Here is a 26,625-nt window from a genome sequence, read left to right as displayed (position 1 = left end):
CAACAGAGATCCACAAACTTATTTCTCTCGAAAAGCCCTCGAGAGGCTAACCCTAACCCTTTCTTGTCAGAGGATCATACATTTGCTCTGAGCAGAAACAAGGTCAAGCTGACACTACCCTCGTGCATGTGATGTATATGAATCCTTGTGTAAATACATGGGGAGATTCAGTTGTCTGTTGTGTAGACACATTCGTTTAATAAAAAGAAGCATACGAGCACACTGCGGTAATTCTGATTCTCTGGGCAACATTTATAGTGGTTGTAATGTGGGCTCTCTGGTGCTGCTCTGGTTTGAATGTGTATGGGTTATAGAGATATCTACACCAGCAGATTCACGTAAACAATGAAAAATGCTCTTTATGGGCTGGGGGCCATCCATCTTTATCTCCCTCAACAAATTGGACACACACACACACACACAAAGAGAGAGAAACACACATACACCGTTTAGTCTCCATGACTTCAGAGATTATTATGTTGATTTCTGTGACACTTACTCTAACCTTGACCATAGCACTACTTGACTAACCCTAACCTTAAACTGACCACAAACCTGACCTAACCAAACCAAACCTAATCAACTCTAACATAGCCCTAACCATAACTAACCCTAACCCTAACCCTTAACCTAACCTAATTTAACTTAGATACAGATGCCTACATGAGCTATGCACTTTGTGATTTTGGTCTGTACATACAGTTCAGTGTCTTGCTCAAGGACACCTCGGCAGCAGCAGCCGCCTCTGCAAACCCTCTGCCTCCTCCTCTTGCTCTGGAGGAGCTGGAGTCCGTTTGACCGCCTTTGCGCACCATGAAGATTTTCAGGCCGTGACGTATTTACTAACGGGGACGCGCGAGTTTTCGCACCAGTGCTCCATCTGCTCGCGAGGGCGACTATTTGTGGAGTCGAACGAGCCTCGCTCCCGAGTCGCTCTCACCGGTTTCTTCCCGCTAACGGACACACTTGTCAATAAGCTCCGACACCTTCCCACCGCTGCGTCCACCGGGAGGGAGACTGTGACCCGCCACACTGTTGACTCAAGTTCTCATTTGGACACGTTCTCCATCACAAAAAGTGAGATTCACTTTATACAACCCAAGGTACTAAAAGAAGAAGATGCTGGATCGTTGGAACCCGACTGCTGTGTGGTTGCTCTATGGATGCCTGGCTTGTCTTGTCTTCAGCTCAGTGAATGTCAATGCAGACGGTAAGTTCCTGTTTGGATCCACAAATGACAAGAAACCCACAGACTTCATTATAAACTAAAATCAGAAAGTTTGGGGGGTTCGTTCCTCGGCGCGCAACGGAGGACGAGTGCGCGACTCAACGGCACCTGTCGTGTCAGCTCGTCTGTTTAGTAGGTTTATCATCACACGGGGGCATTTTCTCTGTCGTCACGTGATTGTTTTATACTCTGAACCAAACAAACACAGCAGTATACGTTCGTAAAGCTGTGCGTAATGCTGTTTGAGTGCTTATTCATCGTCCAGCTTTTACAGATTAGGCTTAGTTTGCTGTTTCCCCACGTTTTATCTATATATTTATTAAAAGGATAAACTTTTAAGGTTCTATACACAGGTTTACAGCATGTTTTCTTTAATATAAGTGACGTAACTATATATTGTGACCGTGAAGGGGACGTAGTGCCAATTTACAGTAAATGTACCTGTCACCTGTTAGAGCTCACAGATATCAAATGTCTCTGCTCAACTGCATTGTCCAGATACTGACATGTAAAGGTTGAACTGTTTAGACTGATCATGAGATTTGAATGTGTCTGCCGTCATATATGATTTCATATTATGCCGTTGAATTAATTGGATCTAGACTTTTACACAATAATAAGCTGCTACCTTCATTTTAGGACAGATATGTCTTGATCACTTTACGATTTAGGCCTACTTCTGAAGCCCTCTCTAAATCTGTAGCAGCTTTAGATTGTGACTCTAAAGTTAACATATCCCAAAACTATATATTAAAATCAGTGCTAAAAACTTGTCACACTGTCCTTATTAAAATAACAGGTTTTTAGCTGTCCTCACTCATTTCTGATGCATCTATAGGTTTTCTTCAAATTTATTTTATTGTAACCTACAAAAAAATCATACTAATAGTTGAAGTGTGTAGTTCTTACACAGGCTGCCATAATCCAAAAGCTCATAGTTTATTTTCTCAGCAGACACTCTGTCCACATTAGGGCTGAACGATAAAACAATATCAGTAATTATCACATATCCTTTTCACTGCAATATAAACTAAGACCTATTTATATATCAATGTAATGACTATGCATTGTGCCAGCACAGTGAGGAGGTATAACACATCATCAGTCTACCTCATGTAACAAGTGTTTATCATCCTCTGCGCATAAAGAAGAGTTTAAAACCACAACCATCATTCAAAGATCTGTCTTTACACTTAAAAGAATTAATAATTTGACATTAATCTGGAGAAATTCTTTTACTGACTGAATTTTTGGCCATATCACCCAGTCCTAGTTCACATACACCTGCCACTCTCTGAGTTTTTGCTTTGCAGAGTTTCAGAGTTTTTCCTCTTACTCCCTGTTCTCTCTCTCCTCACAGGTCGGGTGTTTGTGTTGGACCTGAGGAACTCCTCCGGCCCTCAGGGCTTCAGAGATGCCGAGCGGGCCTGTGCCTCGCAACGTGCCCGCCTGGCATCGGCGGAGGATCTCCGTCACGCTGTGGTGGAGTGCTTCTTCTCTACATGCACCCGTGGCTGGCTCTATGGAGGCACAGTGGGGTAAGAAAAGAAAATCAAAGAAGTACTCCGTCTTCGTTTGTTGTAGGGGACGTGCTCGGGAGGCAGCTGATTTCTAGAGATGTCAAAGGTCATCTCTGGTGTGTGTGCTCCTGCGTGTGACGGAGGCTGTAGGGATGGATGAAAGAGGAAGGAAGCGAAGGCTGCTGCGGCAGTTTGAGAGAGCCGGTAGGATAGAAGAGGAGAGTGACACATTTCAAGGGGGAAAGAGAAAAAGCGGAGAGGAAGAGAGGGAGAAAGACTCCTCTGTTCCTTCCTTGAGGAGGAGGGAATTCAGAGCCGGGGTGTCATGTCGACAACTGCCTCCATTTACACCTCTCATCTCCACGGTAACATGACACACGGCTCTCAGCACCCGGAGACAGAAAGAGACGGAGATGATTTTGGGCACGAGGGACGACAGGTTCACCCTTATAGTCAGGGGTTTGAACAGCAGTAATTATACAAGACCAAATGGCCCTTACAGTGCTTCTAAAATACCTTCAGTTAAAAACATGGTAATCAGGGGTTTATGATGTAATATCTGGTAAAAGGAATATATAAAAATACTCAGATGATACTCGCTCATAGTTTCATTAGAGGACAAACATCCAACGTCATTAAAAATGGCGGCTTCCAGAAGAATGGCGAACGTCTGCTCGATGGAAAAGCTGAAATGTTTTTTAAAACTCTCCGTACACTCCCTTGGGACAGTTGTACACTGTGTTGGACAGTGGACATTAGCTTTCACACCCACGTACCATGTCATCCATCTTCAGCTCTGTCCGTCCAGCTCGGTTCATCCCCTCCCATCGCCAGACCTTCACCACCACGACGACTCCTGCCGTGTTTGTGACGAAAATGGAGTTTAATGTCAAAAATGGGCCAAAGTTGCGCTCACTTTTTGCAGCATCACATCACGCCCACTCGATATATTTACTGTTTAGTCTGGTCACATATTTCAGAGCATATTAACTGAAGGGCTGTTGCTCTTGCTCTCCTGCTGGCTCCCTTCAAGCCGCTCCTTGGTTTCTGCTGTAGCTGTAGGTTCAGAAGTTCCAGCCCTCACTTCTCTGCATTTACAACCCAATACATAATTTCAGGATATGTGTCATTGACTGTATATAAATATGGAAGATGCGTCTACACTTCTTCACAGAAATGAAGTCAAAATATATTATGGATACGAACGCTGCAATCAACGTGCCTTGTTTTTAAAACATCTAGCAAACAAACATCGGTGTGATAAGAACCAACTACATGACAGTCCTTATTTGAGAAAAATCCATTTGGCGAGTGCTTTGACTTTTTAGTTTGGCCCATGTCCTAATTGCCAACATGGAGGAGGCAGAGTTTATGACCTTTGCAGCCACCAGAGACGTGTTGTTCATCTCTATATACAGTCTATGCGGCGTATTAACAGCGTATGATGTATAATACTGGAAACTAGTAAATTCATGCACCACAAACATCCCTTCAGACAGACATGAATCCAGGATGTTTTGAGACATTGGCTTTAAGATGTAGAAAAAAAAAAAATAGTTTGTGACTCTTCTCGATTGGAATGAAAACATCTAAAAAGGTAAAAAGAAAATTTCGACTCTCAGAGCATATCATGATGCTTTAAATCACCATGTAAATCTGGTGGGAAGTGTTGGTGTTTTAGCCTTTGCAGGTAATCCAGGGTCAATTCAGACGTTCAGTCACATAACAGTTCTGGAAGTTGCTTTGAAAATAATTCCTTTATATCTGCGGTCCACTTTAAGACAGTTTTCCGGAAAGTGCTGCTCTGGTGTGAGTTGTCTTCTACATATTTCCTTTGACGTAATTTTTTAGCTCTCTTACATAATAATAATTTCCCTCGGGATTAATAAAGTATCCATCTATCTATCTATCTTTCTATCTATCCATCTATCTATCTAAAAAGTTGACTGTTCTACCGTAACGTCTTCATCTTAACTGTCAATCACAGATCTGCTGCCCGGCAACAGAACACATCAACCACACACACACACACACACACACACACACACACACACACACACACACACACACACATACACATACACACATTCACATACTCACACACCCAAGACTGATCCTTGAGGTTTTACTGTCGTTATGTCATATAAGGCGATGGCTCTGAGAAACGTAGTCAGGTGAAGGCATACACTGTCCCTGATAGAACCCCCCCCCATCTCTCTCTCTCTCTCCCACACACAGGCACCTTCACTTACACACACACACACACACACACACTTGCACAGATGCCTTCAGGAGCTATAGTTTAATATGAAAACATACTTTGTGATTTTTGTCTCTCTCTGGGTGTTTTCTTGCCGATTTCTCACTTCCTTCTCTCAGACTTTTGTCCTTATAAGCTGAAGTTAAAGCGTCGCTCGAGCCTTCAGGATGACTCAAGCTGCTCTCGTCTCACAGTCTGGAGCTGCACTGCCAGTCAAATTCTTCCAAATAGTTTGATTAACCCAGTTGCACAAGTTAACAAACACACACACACACACACACACACACACACACACACACACAAAAACACACAAACAGAGACAACACAACTCTTGGCTGATACCTTTTTATTTAATGAAGCCTGATTAATATAAATAAAAGTTATGTATCTGAGCTCAGTGAAACTTTGCCACGACTTTTCTTTGTACATGTGGCAGAGCGTTGCTATGGGAACATGATTTGATTGGCCTGGGAAGTCTTATCTGGTGCTTTCTATGATAAGTGGGCTAATGATGCTATAAACCCAGTTAGTAATGGGGCAACAAAAAAAGACTATTATTCATCGTTTTTAGCTTGAAAGCGTCATAGTCCTTGTGGAATAGGTCTCATATTAAGTCGCCTATGTTATGATTGTTCTATAAGAAGCTGGCTGTATCTTTAGGCTTGTATGGGAACATCTATTCCCAATGTGCCATTGTTAGATAATGTTGTGCCACAAGCTACAAGTGCTGATACTGCAGCGTGTCCGAGGCGTGATGTGTGTTTTTGTACTCTGATGTCATGCTGTAATAACATTAGTACAGTACTGCATAGATTGTATGCCGTCATGTTACCCTCGTACAAATCTAAACCAGAGCACACAACACACAGGACATGATGTGAACATGCCAGAGGGTTGAGCCAGAAAATGAAGTCACTCTTTTTGCAGAAAGAAATGGCTCATTAATACATTAATACTAATACTAATCATTGTGTTAGCTTTATTTTACTGTTGTAGTCAGACATGGTAGAGAAAGTATAAACAGCCTGATATGCTTTGAGGTATTTGAGTCCAGCGGTGTCCCTCGTCTGAAAGGGCACAAGATGAATCTGAGGCATCAGTGGATGATTAATGGATTGGAAAAAAGAAAATATTATTGTCTGCCACACAAACTAACATCTGATATTATATTTGTATATAGGTTTTATTAGACCTCTTAAATGAAACAATCTAACATATTTAGAGGAATTGTCCCTTTGGCAATAACAACTAAATCTTGAACATTACAATGGAACATGACACTACATTTCCTGGATGGGCTGGAGTAAAGCATAAAAGAGCACAAAATATTAAGTGTGTGTCTGTGCATGTGTCTTTTTGTGTTACAAGTTAACACACTGGGTTTAATTACGACCGCCCTCAACGCTGGAGTCTATAAATGGGCTTTAAACATGATTTGGTTTTAAAGGAAAAACAAACATGTCCTCACTGTCCTGCCTGTGTGTCTGTCCCCTGGTTTCTAGGACCACTGTGTGTAATGTCGCAGGCAGTGGACTGAACGCAGTGGACGTGAGAACAGAAAATGCCACAGAGGACAAGGCCCACCTGGACGCCTTCTGCATCAAAGATAAAGGTTAGTGAAGACACAGATGTGTGTGTTTGTGTTTTCACTCAATATCAGTGTTCATTTACCGATCTGTCATGAATATCTGAGTGTGTGCAGTGGTCCTTGAATGTGCGTAAACCCTGATGGATCTGAAGCTAAATTCCACACACCCACTCCACTCTCATGGGCCTGACAGGGGAGGGAAATTTGCAGAATATTATTTGGTGCCACTCAGAGAAGATCTCTGCTCCTTTCTTATAACCAGTTGAGCTACTGTGGCTGCACCACACCCCCGAGCATCACAGTTCGAGTTGTGGCTGTACTAATAGTTAGGAGATTTAGTGGTATTGATTTCATTTCAGTCCCATTATAAGGAAAATACACATATTTTAAATCAATCAACAATAAATCAAGTCAATTCTGGTAGTGAAAAGTTGGTTTTACTGGACCATTCCCAATGGTGGAATATGTTGATTATTTTCTTAAGTAAAAGTACCAAGAATGCGATGTAACAATACTTCATTACAAATTAATGTCCTTCATGAAAGATCTTAAAAAAAATAAACATATAACAGCAAAATGTAGTTACAGTACAAAAGTAAAAGTTCATGTTTGGTCCATCTTATTGATATGATACATCGTTATTGTATTGTACATAATGCTGTACATTTAGGCTACATCACACAATATGTTAAATTTTATCTTTATCTTTATTTGACATGTATCTCTGTGTTTGTTGTCTACAGGCGTGCCATGTGGGGACCCTCCATCTTTCCCCAACGCTCGTCTGCAGGGTCACCCTGGCTTTGAGATGGGCGATGAGCTGCTCTACACGTGTGTGCCGGGTCACGTGATGCCCAGCGGACACACTGCCTTCAGCCTGCTGTGCGACAGCTGTGGAGAGTGGTATGGACTGGTGCAGATTTGTGTCAAAGGTAAGAAGGTGTCCAAACGTAGCATTTTAGAGCGCAGGGCAGAACTGGGAAGAGGCAGAACGAAGAAGTAAAAAGAGAAATGCCCCATTGTGCTTTTTCAAAGTTCTGAGCTTTGACCCAGACTGCAGGCCACACTGAGGTCAACCTCATCACTGCCTTGCTTGTTGGCTCCCAGTGTTGTAAGGTGACCGCTGCTTGATTTCTGGCTTTTGGGGGAAACAGAGTCTTAACTGTGAGTGGGGAAGAAAAGGCAGCAATGACACCTGAGCGTGACATACCGTGAGGTGGCCCAGTTCCTAGCAGAGGGTCCAAAGGGTCCCGGTCTATGGAGGCAAAATGTCAGGCATGTGTGCGGGGTTACAGAGACGTAGTTGTCTTTATTCTCAGGAGTAAATTACCCAAGAATAAATCAGAGTGGTCACAAAATGATTTAAATAGATACAAAAGATGAAATATATTTCTGTTACACAAAATTATACTCACATTTTGTGTTATTTACTGTTTATTTATTGATTTCTTGTGATGCAGTAAAAAGTTTGATTCAGCTTATAGTTCCTGTATGTTTCCTCTCTTTATTTCGTCAGATGGGACTGAAAGTCACATAGACTATGAGGACAAGTTCACAGATTCCTACGAGGAGGAAGTGCACCACAGTGAGAGGCCAGAGGAGGCCCACGGGGAAGTGTATGAGGAGGTGCATGGAGCTGCATATCTGGAGGGGAGGGAGAGTCAGGAGCAGCAAGAGACAAGCTTTGGTCTCGTGGAGCATCAGGACGAGCATGGAGACGCTGAAGCAGGAGGAGAATCGAATGGTAGTAAGTTTGAGGGTGAAGTAGAGGAAAAAGACGAGCCCCGGGTTTTGGAGGACTTTATAGATCCCCCGAGGTGGGAGCAGGAGAGGAGGGAGGTGGTGAGGATAGATGTAGCTGAAGCCACAGAAGCACCGGTCTCTCTTCTCTCCCAGAAACACATGTTCTGGTTCCCCTCCGAGGCTTTTCACGAGGAGAGTCAGTCTGTCTCCACCAATCCAGTCACACAGACTCCACAGAGAGCTTCAGGCACCCAATCAGAGGAGAGCAAAGAGCATGAGAGCCAGGAGACCCAGCATTCCGTCGATGCCGATGACCATGATCACGAGCGAGACGATCATGACACAGATGAACGACAGGAAGGCGACGACAGCCATCACTATGATCAAGCTGACCCTGACAGTCACCAGGAGGAAGATGACCACGATGACCATCTGAAACATTACATTCCAGCTCAGCACGATGATCTGGACAGACGGGACCCCTCGGAAAAACACGACGAAGATCATATTGACCCTAATGACCATTATGACATGGGTGAACATGAGGAAGATCGCGTTCGCTACAGCAACCCGGAGTACGATGATCGGGACGACAGCTACGATGAACACGAAAGCTACGAGGATCGCAAGGATGGGACTGACGATCATGGTGCCGTTGTTGAAGAGCATCCTGAAGACTCAAAGGAACATCCAGACCAACACGACCATGACGATGGCGAGGAGCATTACGACCTGGAGGAGGACAATAGCGATCATTTCACTGATCACGATGAGCATGACAACGATGAGCATGACAGCTACGATGATCACGATAGCCACGAAGATTTCGAGGATGGTCATCAGCGTGTCATCGTTTCTATCGCAACAGATGTTCGGAAGAATGTCACCGCGCAGGGAGCAGAAGAGAAGGCGACGACGGATGACACCTGGCTAGACGGCTACCCTGTCGTTGTGGAGGAAACGGAGAAAGGCGACTCTACAACAGAGCGAGTGAGCCCAGAGGACGGAGAGAGGGGGACACATGCCACGACAACAGACAAACCCAACGAGGTGGACATTCATAGACCTGTCCCCTACACCAGTTCACCAGAGGAACAGGAATCTCCCACTGTGGACCCTGAACAAGGTGGAGTGAAGGACGTCTGGCCTGGCTTCATCCCCACCGTTGCTCCTTCTCCTGATCACATAGAGCCCTCAGACTCCCCCTCGTACTCCGACACCCTCGACTACGACACGCAACAAGCAGCTCCCACCCGCTCCTGGCAGGAAGACCTTACCGAGCACCCATTCCTCGATTACGGCCTGGCTCCCCCAGTGCATGATGGCGACGTCCTGATGGAGGAGCACACCGTGAACAACCTGCCCAGTGAGACTGGCGAGCGTGAGGAGGTGGAAGGGGAGATGGGGGAGGCGACCTGCGTGGGCGGTGACTGCCCACCGCGTCCTCCTCAGAGCTCCTCTAGCAAAGGTGCCACAATTACCGTCATCATCGTGGCGTTGTGTGCGCTGGCTGCGGCTGTCGTCGTCGGGGTGTGGTGTTACCGACGGCAGCAGCAGAAGAGCTCGATGTACGAGATGAACGGGAAGGGCCAGAGTCACAGCAGACAGGGCCAACAGATAGAGATGCAGCAAAAAGTGTAATAACAAGAGACGAGGAAAGAGGACACTGACGGAGGGCAGAGACATTTAGGACGAGTTGGATGAATTTGAGAAGAACGCGTAGCCCTTCATCTGCCTAGTAAGTAGGCTACTGCATAATTGAAGATTTTGGATCAGTATGAACAAAAGAGTCCTGTTTTGTACATTACCTGTGTGGTGCACAAAATACAGTAAAACAGTGAGAAGTGATGCAGCAGTATGCATCAGTCTGCTTCTTAACAATTCTACGGAAGTTCACCGACCTTTGTCATACTTATTCATTATTTTCAAAGCTCCGATATCTATGGGGACAGTTGGGGGCGTTCTGTCTAGACTGGACCACGTTCCAGGAACTAAAAACAACTAGAGATTGTACAAAATTACCATGTTGGAAAACCCCAAGACGACATGCCTGCCTGAATTACACGAACTGAGACTTCAACCTCCGAAGCTCTTGGACATTGTGGTGAAGATTCTCTCCGCTACTTTGCTGTCATTTATGTTGAGTGGTCTTGTTTCTTTCTTTTGATGTGTACTGTTCTGGATTTATAGATCTCAATCTTATTTTCTGTGTATTTTTTTTTATATATATATATATATATTAATAAAAGTATCCCACTTGTTTGTAGGAGTTAGAGGATCACAACACTGCAGCAAATTTGGGCAGGTTTTTTCCCAAATGAAAGACTTGGATTCCGTTGCACCAGCGTTAAAGAAAAAGAGAAAATTATGATTTTGATGATGATGATGATGATGATGATGATGATGATGATGATGATGATGATGATGATGATGATGATGATGGCTAGACCAGATGAGAGAACGAGTATAAAGAGAGCTGAAATGAAAAAGAGGCTGGGAAATGGTGTGAATACAAAGTATGATGGAAGAAACATCTGAGGACCTTCCAGCCTCTGTTGGTTTTGACAAGTCAGCTGGTGATAAATATAAAGCAGGTTTCCAGACTGCAAATTCGGCCCTGTGTTTGTGTGTGTGTATGTGTGTGTGTGCATGTGTCTCAGGTTCGTGCAATCTGCTGCTCAGCGGTACACCGTGTTTGAAGAAGCAGCGAGGATGCTGACGGCATCCAGACCAGCCAGAGATCAGACTTTGTGTTGCTGCCATGGCAACAGAGAGGAACTACCCCAAATGTTTAAGTGAAAAACATCATCAGTCATTTTCTGAAATATTTCGACCGTTCAGAAGGATTTTTCCTTGTGAGATTCGACGAAAGATAGTTTTGGATATCTTGTGGAGCTGGAGAGCTTTAGTTTAAAAATAGTTCCAGACCTCATGCCCTGAAATGTTCACCAATCTGCCACAACCTTAAAACAGATAATGGGTTTGAATGTTGGAGCTGTTCGGTGTACATGATGATTCATTGTTTAATTTCGCTCAAAACTGATAGATGTCGTGCTAAATATATTTTCAACAATATCAGTGCATTATGTTCTTGTGCTTGTTTTCTGCCTCACCAAACATGTTTGGAGCAGCGAGGATGCTACATGTTTGGTGAGGCACCATGACCTTGACCTTTGACCTTTACCCACCGAAATCTAATCAGTTCATCTGTGAGTCTCAGTGAACATTTTTGCAAAATTTTAAAGGATTCACTTGAGGTGTTATTAAGATAACATGTTCACAAGGCAAAAAAGGGTTTTGTGAGGACACCCTGACCTTACATTTTTACTACCAGATTATAATCAGTTCATCCTTGAGTCCAGGTAAACCTTTGTATCAAGTTAGAAGAAATTCTCTCAAGATGCACTCAAGATATCATGTTCAAAAGTGCACAAATGGAAAACATAATGCCTCTGGCCACTGGAGGCAGAATTATGTTTTTTTGCTCTTTTGTTCTACAACTGCTAAATTGAATTAGAAAACATAAAAAAAGGTGCATATATTAACAAAGGCCAATCGTCACAGCAGGGTTTAAACTCTTTGATATGGTGATGAATAAAGATGACAAAATGATGCTCAGTAAGTAACTGAAATTGTGAGTGCTTTACTTTCGATAAGTAGTGGCTGGTGGATGAGGTTATTTGTGGTGTCATCGGTCATGAGTGATTATTGAATTTCTTCTATTTTGTTTCTAACAAAACGTCCAGTGTTTCCTGCTGGTTTATAAAAAGTATTTTTTTAATGACGTTATTTTGTATCTGGTCATGAAATAAGGATTTGGATAAATTAAGTAGATGAGTGTCTTCTTCATTTCTGTATTGTGGTATCTGAAACTATGTAGACACTATTCTTGGGTGAGAGCATTGGGGGGGAATGAAGTGCCTGAAGTGTCTGTGTGTTTGTGTAAATATGAATCTACGACTGCATTAACTTGCTGTACATACTGTAGCATATCTGGTGTCACATTCGACGTGACCTCTACACAGAGTCGGCTCATTTCCACCACTAAGAATCTCACTGTTTCGTGTTCTGCTGTAGAAACCCAAGTACTGTACTCGCAGATGTCAGCTGCAGGGCCTGTATGACCGCGCATCAGATTGTGGGATCACCTGAGTTTTTGTTCACGACACTCATGAAAACCAGCGGAGGCGAAAAAGCAGGAAATGATATTTGGACGTCGCTGTGTCTCGTTCACATGACGCTCAAACGTGAGGGTTTCTCCTCCCTTTCAAACAGCCCGATGGGAGTGCTGTCAGGGTGAGGTGTGTACTGTGTAGAGCAGGTGTTCTCTTAGTCACAATAAACTCCTTAACATGTGACTCTGGGCTATGTGGTTTCAAGTCTTGAATTTCCTATCCCCCCCCCCCCCCCCCCCCCCCACCATCAGGGTCAAACAGAAACATTCAGTCAAGGAGATAAAGATGTCCATCACGTGGTTCCTTTATTGCATTGTTTACCATTCATTGTGTAAGTGTGACCTGTGACCTGTGACCTTGACCTCTAACCTCGACTCGTGACAATCAGCTTTTCATAGTAACTTTCATCCGAGCTCCTCTTTCACAGCGCCGTTATCTTCCTCTCTCCTGACGCCCTCACTAAATGTTAACGGATGATGGAAAGATGTAAAATAAAGCATTGTCAAGAAATAAGGTGAAGGAATAAAAGAGGTGAATACAGGGAGGAGAGAAACAAGAGCACAGAGCTGCAGACAGAGAGAGACGCACACACCTACAGACACAGACACACTGTAATACAGAGGGAATGTTCCCCTGTGGGTTTTTAACATCACTGTGTGACAAACTGCACTTTGACTCGATGTTCAAACATTATTAAACAGCTCAGTGTTTTCTCTGGCTGCGTCTCTCTGCTCTGAACAGCCTTGCGTGGCTTTCGTCTCAAAAGCCGCTGCTGTTCGGCCCTTCAGGTCTTCTTCAAGCAAAAATACCAAACATTCCCAAAATTCCGATTTTTTTTAAATTGTGATGTTTCGCAGTTTCCATTGAACTATGTGATTGGGAATTAATTGCTTTTTTTGTTCTGGAAGGTTGGTCGGACACAACATCGTGTCTGAAGACATGGGCTTGGATGATGACTCAGATGTGCACGTTCTGTCTTCTCGTTTCACTCTGTTCTTGACGTCCTCATCGTCCATTGTTCACTGACTTGCTGCCATTTGACATTCCAGCTCGTTGCCCTTTAACTGCTCTCTTAGGTGTTGCAGCTGCTGTGGAAAATGAAAACTAGAACCGATCGAAGCATTAAGCAAAATGCTAAGCTAACAAAGTCTTCCAATTCCAATTGATGTAGCTACATGGTTGATGACATATGGCGCTCATAGTATTTTCTAATCAAATGCACAACTCTGATCTTTTAAAGAGATACAAAGATGTGTATCTGCGGAGGATAAAATTAGCTCACTTGACTAACTTATTAATTTATTTGTTTCAATAAAGCTCTTTGACTGTATGTTGGCTTCTCACTTTTCTTTTACACACAGTTCTACTGCGGGTGTTGAAATCCGACAGCAATAATATTTAATAATTTGTCAAGAAAGTTTACTTGAACATTGTTTAAATTAGGGAGAAATCACGATCTTGTGTCATCTTCAACTCTTTCTTTGCCTTTTTGAGTTTACAAACATTTATTTAGAGCAAGATTCGGGTTAAAAGACATTTATTGACATAAGTTGCAATAAACTAATAATTTGTTCCCTTGGTTAACTCGAATTCCTAAAAAGAAGGAAAGTTAACTTATGGCAGAGCTTTTACAAACGGTGATTGATAGGTTAGATTCAGACCATGGGACAATTTCTTCATGGTCACTGTGTAACGTTTCCAACACCGTAGAAGTGGCAGAACAAAGTCACATGACGTTTATAGGGGTCGACAATCAAATAGGCAAACGTCTGCTCCTCCTCTCGTGTCCCGGCGAAACAACGCCCCGATTTATCCTGCGAGGGAGAAATAACAGTGTTTTATAGCTGAAGAAAAAGATGTTTACGGATTTCAGGTTATTACTGATGTTTGTAAAATGTCTTGAGCAGGACACGTATGTAGGCGCCGACTTTGATCACCATGGAAACAACGCTGACCCTCTTTGTGTATGGATCCCTCTGAACGCTACACAACAAACAATAAACTTTTTTTAAGATACTTTTATACTGTTATACTATTAGAATAATTAGAAAACATATACCAATACAGTTTTCATATTACATAAAAATCACAATATGAAGAACCAACAGATGATCTACTGGCAAATGACAGTTGATTATAGAAAAAGAGAAATACAAAAACTTAAGATGTAATATTGTAAATGTTTGTAAAACAGATTTCAAATAAGAAAGTTTTCGATACAACTAACATTTTTTAAATATATTTTCAAATAAAGTTATAGATAAATATAGGACACTTGATAAATGATAATACATATTCTAGTTGGGTTTATCTTTATGCTCTGGTGTTACAGATGTTATAGATACAAAAATACTTTGCAAAACTAATCTAAATCTCATATGTTTACATATGGAGTTGTAAGGAAACATGATATAATGGACAGTGTGGTATCATACTCTACCTGATCAGATCTTTGTACACTTGCTTCGTGGTGTTGATGTAAGGTTGGATGGTGTCTTCGTTCTGACAGAGCTCCCCCCCAAGACAAAGGTGCTTGAAGAGGCGAAACAGAAACTCTCCCCGCTCCTCCCTCCCCCCACCCAGCTGTGCTCTAAATCAGTGGTTCTCAAATAGGGGTACGGGTACCCCTGGGGGTACTTGAAAATACTCCAGGGGGTACGTGAGATTTTTTCAAACATATTTAAAATTATCATCCATTCAAAAATCCTTAAACAGTTTTTATTTAATAAATATTCAATCAAATATAAGTATAAGTTCATCAACTGAATTTTATATTCAGTAGGCTATTCAATTTCATTATCCTAAATACTCAGAGTCTCCCCCATACCGATGGTTCGACCCAACCTGGCACACGCCACCTGTCATCACCTGTCATCACTGCCGCCTTGAAAACCCAAACAATGGAGTCGTGGTTGAAGCGTCGCAGCAATGCCGCTGAAAACACGGAGGGACAAGTGCCAAAGAAGGCGAAACCAGAGACGGCAAAATTCCATCAATATTCAGAAGAATATGTTTTAATGGGATTTACGTCCATAAGTTGCCACCCACCAAAAGCTTTGTGTTTTTTCTGTGGGGAGAGATTAGCCAACAGTTGCATGAAGACAGCACATCTTCAACGGCATCTCAAGACCAAACATGCAATTCACGTTGGTAAGCCACCTGAGTTTTTTAAGAGGAGACTTCGTGAATTCAGGTCATCTCAAGAGACAATGCGGAAAGCCTCAACGACATCAGCCAAAGCCCTAGAGGCCCTGACATGAAGTGGACTCACTGTGTCATACACAGGGAATCATTGGCGTACAAGAAAATGAGCCCTGTGTTACATGACGTTTTTAACGACAGCATCAAAGTGATCAGCTTCATAAAGTCAAGGCCACGTAATGCAAGCCTGTTTCGCCGCCTCTGTGAAAACATGGGAGCTGAACACACACAACTGCTGCTGCACACAGAAGTGCACTGGCTCTCTCTCTCGAGGGAGAATACTCAACCGGCTGTTGGAATTACGATCTGAAGTAAACACCTTTCTGATTGAGCACAGACCTCCCTATGCCACCTTGTTCCAGACACAGACTGGCTTGCAAAGCTGTGGTATCTGGCGGATATATTCAGCAAACTGAACGAACTGAATATGTCTCTGCAGGGCAAGGACTCCAGCATTTTAAACCTGTATGACAAGGTGGGTGGCTTCCTGAAGAAAGCAGAGCTGTGGAGAAGGGCCTCTGCACAGGGGGATTTCACCTGCTTTCCACAGGTGGATAATTGGATAAGGATGTGGACAGAGCTCCAGTCAGGTCGGTCATAATGGGCCATTTGACCAACTTGATTCAAGATTTTCAATCCTACTTTCCTGACATGGAGGAGAAATGTGCACAGCTGGATTGGGTGAGAAACCCATATCTCTTGTCCGAAGCAAACGGAAGCAAGCTACTGGTCACTTATCAGGAAAAACTCCTGGAAGTGTCATCTGACCGTGACCTCCAGATGAAGTTTGCCACATCCACACTTGCACAGTTTTGGGTGTGTGTGAAGCAGGAGCACCCTGACCTAGGACAAAAAGCTTTGGAGCAGCTACTACCTTTTGCCTCAACATATTTATGTGAGGCCTCCTTCTCTGCAATGACTGTTATCAAAACAAAGCAAAGAAACAGACTGTGCCTGGAGAAGAGCTTGATCACAGCAGTTGCTTCCCTGCCACCAAGACTGACAAAGATCCTCAGTGAAGCACAAGCACAAGGTTCTCACTGGAATGTAAATGCAAAAGCAAAGAGGGCATTGGTAAGTTGTAAATTACTTTTATGTGCACAAATATTTATTTATAATTGAGATAATGATTTTTTGGGAAGAACTGTGTTAAAAAGGAAGTTCATATGTTCAGTTTGAGAACATGTCTTTGTTAAGATCCAGAAAGAGGGCACTTTAAGTTGATAATTCTTTTTATGTGCACAAATCTCTATTTATAATTGAGATAATTAATTCTTTCTTTGGTTATTTTGATGTCTTTTTATTTCCAAATTGTTCAAGAGAGACCACTACAAATGAGAAATGTTATGCACTTTGATGAAGTTATAATTTAAAAGTTTCTAGTTACAAAGTTTAATAAATCAGACACTAACGGCACATCACTGTGTTTTACATCTTTTTTTCAACCAAAGATGCTTTGCGCTGGTTAGGGGGTACTCGGGTGAGTTTTTTTTTCAAAGGGAATACATCACTGAAAAAAAGGTTGAGGACCAGTGCATTAGATCATAGACAAGTCTTTAACCTGTGATAAACTGATCTTTAAAAAAAAAACAGTTGACATTTATAAAGGGTTTATTCTTTATGATGTATTAATGTAATTGCTTTTATCAAAGAAAAGTCTTTGCAACCTAAGAAAAGCCTTTGACTGATTAGGCAGGTAGTCGCCACCTGTTAGCTTAGATAGCAGTATATTCCATTCATACTATTTGTTGTTGGTTGGAACCGGCCAATACACTCTCTAAAATGGCTAAAACAATAATGGATTCAAACAACAAGAAAAGACCTGATGACGTCAAACTTCTTCGTGTGCCAGCATTATCCAATGCATTCTATATACTGGACAAACTGGGCTCTGGAAGTTTTGGAATAGTGCAACAGTGCTTAAAGGTGGACACTAAGGAGATTGTGGCTCTGAAGTTTGTCTCGAAAGCAGATGGCCAAAAGGAACTGGACATTCTTGAAGAACTCCGGGAGATCGGTCAAGACAAGAACAACTTCGTCAGGTTCAACGGGCATCACACACACTGTGATCAAATTCTTCTGGAATTTGAAAAGCTGGATAAGACTTTGTTTGATTGGCATGGACTGTCCGGGGGGAAGGGGCGGCCTCTGTCTGAGATTCAAGCAATCACAAAGCAGCTGTTGGTGTCACTCACTGCCCTGAAGAGCCTAGGTCTGGTGCATACAGACATAAAGCCAAACAACGTAATGTTGGTGGATCAACAGCGACAGCCTTCAAAGGTGAAGCTGATTGATTTTGGCATGGCTACTCGGGTCTCCGAATTGAAAACTGGACGTAATTTCCAGATTATTGGTTTCAGGGCCCCTGAAGTCATGCTGGGACTTCCTCTGAATGAGGCCATGGATATGTGGGCTCTTGGATGCATTGTGGCCTACCTGTACCTCGGGACATGTCTGTATAAACTAGGGACTTGCAAATATCAGGCCATGAAGAACTTGGTACAGGTAAATGGTCAGCCCAATGACAACCTGCTGAATTCTGGAAGGTACACCAATGTGTTTTTTACAAAGACAAAATATACCAAAAAACAATTGTGGAGCCTGAAGGAACTTTGCCGTTGCAAGGAGTGTGCAGTACCAGGAGGGAAACGCACAAAGTCCTCCCAGAGCAGCAAGGGGAGCCCAGCATCCCCTACGATTCAGAAGCCCGGGCGGTTTGCCAGTCTTGATGACATTGTGGTGACTCGCCCAGGTGTGACTGAAAATGAGGACACGCAGGCCTTTTTAAGCCTGCTGAAACAGATGTTGCATCTCGATGCAAAAAAAAGAATCGACCCCAGCGAAGCTCTGCGACATCCTTTCTTGACCATGAAGCACTTTCCTAGTGAGTGTGTCTCCAATCCTGACACGCCATCGGCCCCTGGGAGAAGACGAGTTCGCCGATTGGCAGGATGCATTGCAAAGGGCAATAAACCTTGTGTAGTAGGGGTAAAAGAAAGATATGACTCGTCTGCTATCACAAGTAAGGCTGAGGCATCACCTGAAAGGGCAAGAGGTGGTCGTGGTGAGAAAATATCTTCCACTGACAAACGAGCCAAAGGTGATGCTAAAATTAGCCCCCGGAAGAAGTATATGAAGAACTTTCCCAGTGAGTGTGTCTCCAATCCCGACACGCCATCGGCCCCTAGAAGAGGACGAGTTCGCCCATCGGCAGGATGCAACTCAAAAGTCAATAAAACTTGTGTAGTAGGGGTGAAAAAAAGATACGACTCATCTCCCGACACAAGTAAGGCTGAGGCATCACCTGAAAGGGCAAGAGGTCGTCGTGGTGAGAAAATCTCTTGCCCTAAAAAAATAACCAAAGGTGATGCTGAAATAAACCCCCGAATGAAGATTATGAAGAACTTTCCCAGTGAGTGTGTCTCCAGTCCCGACATGCCATTGGCCCCTAAGAGAAGACGAGTTCGCCCAAAGAAGATGATGAAGAAAGTTATAACATTTTTTAAAGGCCTGTTACCTTGTTGCAAGGTTGATGTTGCCGATTATACTCATGTCTGACCTATAAAATAAACACAGAGCCCACAATGCATCAAAATTATGTTTTGAAATTTGTCACGATCTTTCAGTGAGTTTCTCACTCATGGAGCAATAAAACTTTTTACAAATATATTACAGGGATCCCTATACTGTCAAGATGAAGTACAGAAATCAACACAATGTTATCTTGATAACCGGATATTTTTCTTTACAGTATGAAATAGTTAGAACCCTACAGACATCTTTAGTTTGTCTCGTTACATCATGAGTGAAGTGAGGTCACCTGGCAGGTACTGTAGGTACTGGAGCGTATTTAAAATGGGCCTGAATGGAGCCATCCCTGCCTGGCCCTGACTTGAACACTACTCTACACTCTCAATTAATTTAACTTGAGAATATTGTTATTAGTTTTGGTGATATATCAGCAGGAACAGGTTTAGGGGCTGAGTAGACAGAGACAGACATGAAGGCAGTAAACACAGCGAAAATTTGGGAGCGCTGGCAGGTAGAGCAAACCCCAAACTATCATTCTGACATACAGCCCCATCTTTCGCTCTGTGCTGTTGAGGAGGATAAATCCTGGGACCATATACAAGCACATGTATGAAATTATTTAAAGCAACACCATACAACTTCAGCAACTGCGCCCTCTGCAGTCAAACGATATGATTGTTGTGCTCCGTGTCTGAGCGATCTATCAATGTGTTGAGTGGAGCTCTGACTGTGTACGCTCACCCATGATCCCCGGCTTCCTGAACCAGAAGAGCTGCCGCTCAATTCCATTGTCAATATTTAAAAAAAATTCCACACTGAATTTTGCAGATAAAAGCTGCTTTTAGTAACTTCTCACTCGCTTCAGCCAATCTACAGCTCACCATTACTCTTGAACTTGCTGATTCTGGCCATTTAAGCCACGACTATCAGTCAGTTACAGTCATCTGACTGAAGGTCGAAACCTACTCACCAAAGTAAGAGCACAGACAGGCATCTGGGGCGAGGAGTGGGAATGAAAGTGGCCCCATTGTATCTCCCGATTCAAAGTCAGTGTACCATCAATCTAATTTCCAGGCGGCTATTTTAATGGTAAAAAGTTGGATCATGTTGATTTAAAGAGACAAGTCAATGGCTTTACTAGATTTGACAAACTAAAGGTCTTATGATGCTGATATTAATCTGATGACCTTATTTTGCTTCTCTTAGGGACACAGAAGGATGTGTTTGCAAAGAGATTGGTTATAATGTTCAGCTGTTAATTAAGTGTGAAGAGGACTCAAGTGAATCTCCTCCGGCTTTGAACTGGCCTGATGCAGGAGTTGGTGTCACCTGCACAATAGGACATTCGAGGTGGACGTAAATAAATTGTAACAAGTAAATCTTATTATTTCATGACGTTTTATAGACCGCAATGAAATACAGCTTTGGGAAAATTAAGAAACCACTCCAGATTTGTCTCTATGGAGAGGGAGAAATGTTGTCAGTAGTTGAAGAACAATAAATTATGTTTTTATATTTGATCTGTACTTATAGAGTGCTTTCTAGTCTTGATGGTCACTCAAAGAGCTTGTTCATTAAATGTATCACATACCTATAAATAGTAAAACTACTCCAGACTTTTATCTCTATCTTCGCTATCTTTAAAGTCTTAAATATCCTAATATGACATACTAGCTCTAAAAAAGCATTTAAGTCGTGATGTAAACGTTCATTTGACTGATGAGTTTACAAACACCCTGGTCAAATTCATAGCGGTGAACTGGGCTCGGCTGTCAGAAAAACTGTGGATACCTACTGTTTGACTTTTTTCTGTTTACGTGATGAAATGAGGTTTAAATTTTTATTCTCTACGAGGCTACTTCACCTTATCTTCAATAGTAGTCAATTGTCAAGTTATTATGGGATTCTGATATCCCCTCATACTTGAAGTAGCTTTAAATAACATTCATCATTATCCTGAAAGGGGTTTATAGAGTCTTAAATTCACCTTCTATTATATACACATATTCCAGAGAGATATTGATATTTAAAACGTCATTTTATTGTAACATCATCATTTTAAAAGACAACATCTATGATTCAAAGCGGAGGAATGAATTCGTAAAACACTGAGTAAAAACATTTCGGTCTCAGTTATCATCATTGCATTTTAAATCATGTATCATGTAATGTGCTGAATGTGCACACACTGTACCTCTGAACTGAGTATTTTATCCACAAATAATCGGGATTAATATTCAGGATGTGAAGCTGTAAGGTAAAAACAAAACAAATCCCTATGACCTCTTAAAAAACCCCAATAAATACAAACTGGTGCCGCTTTCTTGTTCTTCAGTGTTAAGGCAGAGCTTCCAACGTGGGCTATTCATCATCGTCCAGGAACTCATCTATAAACTCCACCACCTCCCCCTGTGGACACAAACAGAAACACACAGACAAAATAATCAACCAGAGACAACTTAGGTGGGTCCATGACATTTTCCTCTCACTGAATTATCATCTGTTCCCCCACTAACACTTCTGTGACCTCTCATACCTGCAATCACTAAATAAATCACAGCCAGGTCAAGTGAATGGTATTTGCTGCATACAGTTAGTAATCCTGGCTTATGCTGGGTCGCACTGAAGACCACAGTCCTGGAGCTGCAGCATTAAAACTGACAGAGATGCAGTGTCGTGCTGCCACCCCGTGGTCGTGTGTGACATCGCAGGCTTGATACAAACAGGGCCCACGTTGTACTGCAGGGCGTCATGTGACCAGACGAAAGGATATAGGATTTTTCCATAAGTTACACGAGGACACAGCCTGTGAGCGCAGCAAGCTACCTGATGTAAACCCTGACACACTTCATGAGGACAATGCCGACCTATTTTTAAAGGGTGTACTAGACTGTATGACATGATCTCTTCTCCTGAGATAACCTCCTGGCTGAAAGCTTTCCTGTGAAGCGCCCACACACAAATTGATGCAAACACACGCACTCACTCACCTCATCATCGCTTATCAGCCGCTGTCTGGAGAACTCAATCATCTGTAGCTGCATGGTGGTTTGATTGTAGTACCGCAGTGCCTCCTGTAGCAAACACACACACACAACAAAATAACCCGTTAATGTGAACCACTCAGTTTGAGCGTGTAAGGTGCGTAATCATTAACATGTCTCACTGATCTGGCCAGGAAGTCCTCCTCTGTCAGCCCCCACTGGCTTTTGTGAAACTTGTAATAGGCCACGTTGTTCTTCATGACTTCATCACTGGGGTCAAACAGCATGTAGCTGGCTGCACACGGCACTGCATTCTTCAGGTCATTTACTGAAACACAGAAATTCACTCTTAATCCACAAGACACTAACCTGACAGACTTGTTAAAAGGGATAGTTCAACCAAAAATGTTAATTCACTCATAATTATCTAGTACATAGATGGAAGGAACAAAATCTGGGGAAATGAAATACTCACGCTTGTAATAAGCGAACTGCAGGTAGTGGTACATGGTGGCTACAAACTTCTCTACCACAAATCCTCCTACAACCGGTGTCAGGTCACTTTCACACCTCACTTTCCTGTCAAGGACCTCGATATAGTGATCTGGAATGAAAATGTATCAACCATTAACTTTTGAATGTTCAGAGAGTTGAGGGAAAGATAACTAAAGGCTGTACAGACCTGCTATGGAGGGATAGAAGTCTTTAAAGTCCTTGACGTCCCTTGGGCCCTCAGACGCAGCCAGACACTCGTCGTAGATCTTGAAGAAGTCCCTCAGAGCCAGCTCCATGTCTGACACCGAGGTACGGAAGTTGTCCCCGTTATACGCCCGCACTGCGCGCACAAATAATGTCTGGAATATAACATGACAAAAATAACAGGGAAAAATGACAGTTGGTCACTCATTGAATGTTAATTTGTGGTATGATTGAAGAAATTAACTTCGACATTGATAATCTGAATCACTGCCTACAGGAAACCATCTTATGTCTGTGAAAGAAACTGTTGCCATAAGGAAATCTGAATTTCCTCTTTAATGCCTGATAAGGACCCCTGAAGTTCCCGAAACCAAGTGTGTGAGGCACTGGTGAGTATTAACCACAGAGGCACTAATCTTGGCAGCGCAAGAACAGGCCCTAAGCGCAATATCCATAGAGACTAGGTTCCTCCCCAGCTGTCAAGATAGTGTAGTCCATCTTTATACCCAGTGTATGATATTACATCCATAAAAACTCAGTCTTAACCTTCTCATTATGCCGACCACAGGCATCTACCATATCGGCACAGCCACAGAGCCAGATACCAGGAAGGTTAGAGTGGGTGTGCACATTCTAAGACGGGTGTGTATGGGTGGGACTCCTGTGTCCATGCCGTCTTCCCGTGTCTAATTTCTCGCACAGAATCTGATGCATGTACCTCATAGGACTTGGTCTCCAGGTCTTTGAGGTGTTCCTCTGCTCCCGGCAGACTCTGGTAGTACGCCATGTTCCTCTGCATCATCTCATCATCTGGGTGTTTCAGCAGGAAGGTGTGGGCAGCAGAAACCGCTTTGGCCACTTTGTCAGACTGAGACAAACACATACTGTTAGTTTTGTGTGAGTGCACATCATTAAATGGAACAACACACATCTAGCCCTGAAACTATAATGCAGGGAAATCTATTTTTGGTACTAAATTATTCATAATTGTGTTGCCCAATACATAGAGATCCCTTTAAGGATGAGAGTTCCTGTGTGGAAACTTGCATTGGTTATTTTTGACATTATTTGGGGATTTCCTATGTGTTGTCACCTCTTTGTGTTTATTTCATGCGTTAAGTAGAGTTTTACCACCAAACCGACATGCTCCTGTATTCCCTTCATGTAATCATAATTCCAACTTTTAACTTGAGGTTACTCTAAAGTGATCTAAAACCAAATTCAAAGTAAAATGCTATTGGATTTTATCGGAGTCAGCCATCTTCGAAATCGTTTTCCTCTTGTTTATAGGGAGGGCACAAAAATACCAGCAAGCACCAGTCAAAAGATCAGGACCTTGTCTTTTGCAGAACAGAGCACCCCCCCTCCCCTCACACCTCCCCAGTGAACCGGTGGCACGTTTCACTTTCATCAGGATAAATCCCTGTCATGCGTTGAAAATGCAGTAAAAACATCCCCACAAATTGGAAATTAAATGACAATTTATTTGTATAGCACCAAATCACAATATATATTGTGAAATTGCATAGTAAGGTCAAAACCTGACAAAATGATAGAGGAACCCAAGAGTTTTACACAACAGGCCTGCATAGTTGACTGTGGAATGAATACTCCCCTTTAAAGGGATAGTTCCTCCAAAAATGGAAATTAACTCATTATCTACTAACTATAGCAATAGAGGAGTGGGTGAAGTGTTTGAGTCCACAAAACACTTTTGGAGTTTCAGGGGTAAACAGTGTTGCATTTGTTTAGCCTTAATGTCACTGTTATCTATCTGCGATGTACATAGATCACAGCAGACATTTAGGTTAAAAACATGATGTAAATGACCTTGTTTCGAGTCAAATTTGAATGTCATCTTACTAACACTTGGATGACTACCACAGGAGCAGTACGGAGGCAAGTTTTTTTTTCACGTTTAATTGTATTGGATTTGGCTGCAATGCTGTTTACCTCTTAAACTCAAAAAGTGTTTTTGTGGATTCAGACTCTTCACCAACCGCTCATAGATAATGAGGGCATTGTCATTTTTGGGTGAACTATCCCTTTAATGAGGAAGAACCAGACTCCATCATGTGCCTCGTCCGGTTGATGTGAGCCAAGGAACCTTGGGGAGAGACTTGTAGAACCATAGAGGTCCCACCAGGTTGGTTGTTGTGGGTCACGCGGAGCTGGCTCACCTTGAAGTAGGCATACTGCAGGTACCTGTAGGGTTCCCTCCTGTCGAACTCGTCTATGGTGTCCCGGCTGGGCATGGTCTGCCTGAACGCGGGCAGCCCCTGCTTGCAGCGCTTCAGGCACTGCGCCCTCTTCATCACGTTGCCGAACGCCCGCAGCTCGGGGAACTCCGCGAACTTGTCCTCGTCCTCCAGGCGCACGGAGCTGCAGTTGAGGTTGCAGAAGGCCTCGCTGTCCCGCAGCAGCCGGTAGAGCCGCAGCGACACCTCCATGTACTCCACCGTCTCCTTCCACTTCTCCCCGGTGTACTGGTCCAGTGCGTATTTGTACGCAGACTCCAGCGGCATCAGCTCGTGTCTGGGGAAACTCCTGAAGCTATACTTCTCGTACTGGGAATGCACCGCCGAGACGGCAAGCGCGATCAGCAGCGCAGAGAATAGTTGTGAAGAGGTGGAGGGTGCCATTTTTGAAGTTTGGGAAATGGTGGATAGGGGCTGGGACGGTGAGTGCATGGGGCGCAAGGACCGCCTCAAGTTCCACCACGTACCCGGACAAAGCCTTCCCTCCCCCCGGGGCGCAGGGCTGGATCAGCGGGGCCTGGGATGAGCTGCTCCTCCCACTGAATCCCACAAGTAAATCACTGCTGTTGTTCTGCTCTTATACAGAAGCTACAAGCTGACACAGATCAGACTTTTACCATCTAACATGATGGAGGAAGTTCTCTACTTGGTTGTTAAAGGGAAAAATAAGTTTGCCATTTGGTCCGATGTTTAGAACCAACAGGTTATTCCTCCACAACACACGTCTCTACAAAGTGGAAAGCCGTTGGATCCCAGTCACGCATACAACCCCCGATGAGGGTGGACTGTTCCTCCTCCTCCCACTGCCACGTAGAGACATTCCTGCTCCGGCCCCCCTCAAACCAGAAGAAGGCCCTAAATCCCTCCGACACAACACGATCCATGGTGTTCAACATCATCCATGCGTAAACCTCACGTGTTGTGCTATCATTTGAGTGAAAACATTAGGCGTAACCAGATGTGCGCGTAAACTCTGATTTAAATGGACGCGAATTGGGGGGATGTAACTGCAGCTGTGAGGAGGAGACCCCTACATTACCACGTTGACACATCTCGCAGAGGCTGCAACTGCGCAAGAGCAATACGTGGTGCCCAAACTGCCCCATTCAATCCCAGTGCGCGTCAAGGCAGCCAGAGAGACCGAGAGTGAAGCAGGAAGCATTTCAAGATAAGAGCACAGTTGACCACATACGCTTCGATGCTGTGTGTTTGTATGTCTATAGCAAAGCAAAGCAACGCAAAGTATGTATAAATCATGGTAGCACATGTACTGCATATGTTATCACATGGCTATTTACAGGTGCTTCACACATTTAATCACCAAAATGTTCCAAAACCATGTAAACGCATCTGTTTTTACAAAGGTGAAGTCCACATTTAAATGTGAAATTTAAATGTTCAATTTTGAACCTAAATCTAAATGAAAAATCTCAATCTA

At 43.2% G+C, this 26,625-nt stretch overlaps 2 protein-coding genes across 2 annotated transcripts; one reads left to right on the top strand and one right to left on the bottom strand.

Moving 5' to 3' along the window:
* Positions 1 to 1,119: 1,119 nt before the first annotated feature.
* Positions 1,120 to 12,677, top strand: susd5 (sushi domain containing 5). The gene is made up of 5 exons (XM_062410304.1): positions 1,120 to 1,210; positions 2,589 to 2,766; positions 6,511 to 6,620; positions 7,340 to 7,528; positions 8,113 to 12,677. The coding sequence occupies exons 1-5, from the start codon at positions 1,120 to 1,122 to the stop codon at positions 9,978 to 9,980; spliced, it is 2,436 nt and encodes an 811-aa protein (XP_062266288.1). The 3' UTR covers positions 9,981 to 12,677.
* Positions 12,678 to 21,265: 8,588 nt separating this feature from the next.
* crtap (cartilage associated protein) lies at positions 21,266 to 25,973 on the bottom strand. The gene is made up of 7 exons (XM_062410108.1): positions 25,110 to 25,973; positions 23,648 to 23,797; positions 22,913 to 23,084; positions 22,706 to 22,834; positions 22,413 to 22,558; positions 22,237 to 22,320; positions 21,266 to 21,655 (listed from the first exon to the last, which is right to left on the bottom strand). The coding sequence occupies exons 1-7, from the start codon at positions 25,617 to 25,619 to the stop codon at positions 21,608 to 21,610; spliced, it is 1,239 nt and encodes a 412-aa protein (XP_062266092.1). The 5' UTR covers positions 25,620 to 25,973; the 3' UTR covers positions 21,266 to 21,607.
* Between the last annotated feature and the right edge of the window lie 652 nt (positions 25,974 to 26,625).

This window comes from Platichthys flesus, chromosome 17 (assembly GCF_949316205.1).
Source record: "Platichthys flesus chromosome 17, fPlaFle2.1, whole genome shotgun sequence".
Lineage (NCBI taxonomy): Eukaryota > Metazoa > Chordata > Actinopteri > Pleuronectiformes > Pleuronectidae > Platichthys > Platichthys flesus.
Note: the sequence above shows the minus strand (reverse complement) of the source record. Positions and strands in the feature narration are given on the sequence as shown.

Bases quoted from the DNA above. Each gene is read 5' to 3' on its own strand.
- susd5 (XM_062410304.1), top strand. From the start codon at position 1,120: ATGCTGGATCGTTGGAACCCGACTGCTGTGTGGTTGCTCTATGGATGC. The intron at 1,211-2,588 runs GTAAGTTCCTGT...CTCTCCTCACAG, and splicing joins AGTGAATGTCAATGCAGACG to GTCGGGTGTTTGTGTTGGAC. The intron at 2,767-6,510 runs GTAAGAAAAGAA...CCTGGTTTCTAG, and splicing joins CTCTATGGAGGCACAGTGGG to GACCACTGTGTGTAATGTCG.
- crtap (XM_062410108.1), bottom strand. From the start codon at position 25,619: ATGCACTCACCGTCCCAGCCCCTATCCACCATTTCCCAAACTTCAAAA. The intron at 23,798-25,109 runs GTGAGCCAGCTC...TGTTTGTCTCAG, and splicing joins TGCAGTATGCCTACTTCAAG to TCTGACAAAGTGGCCAAAGC. The intron at 22,835-22,912 runs GTCTGTACAGCC...TTTTCATTCCAG, and splicing joins CTTCTATCCCTCCATAGCAG to ATCACTATATCGAGGTCCTT.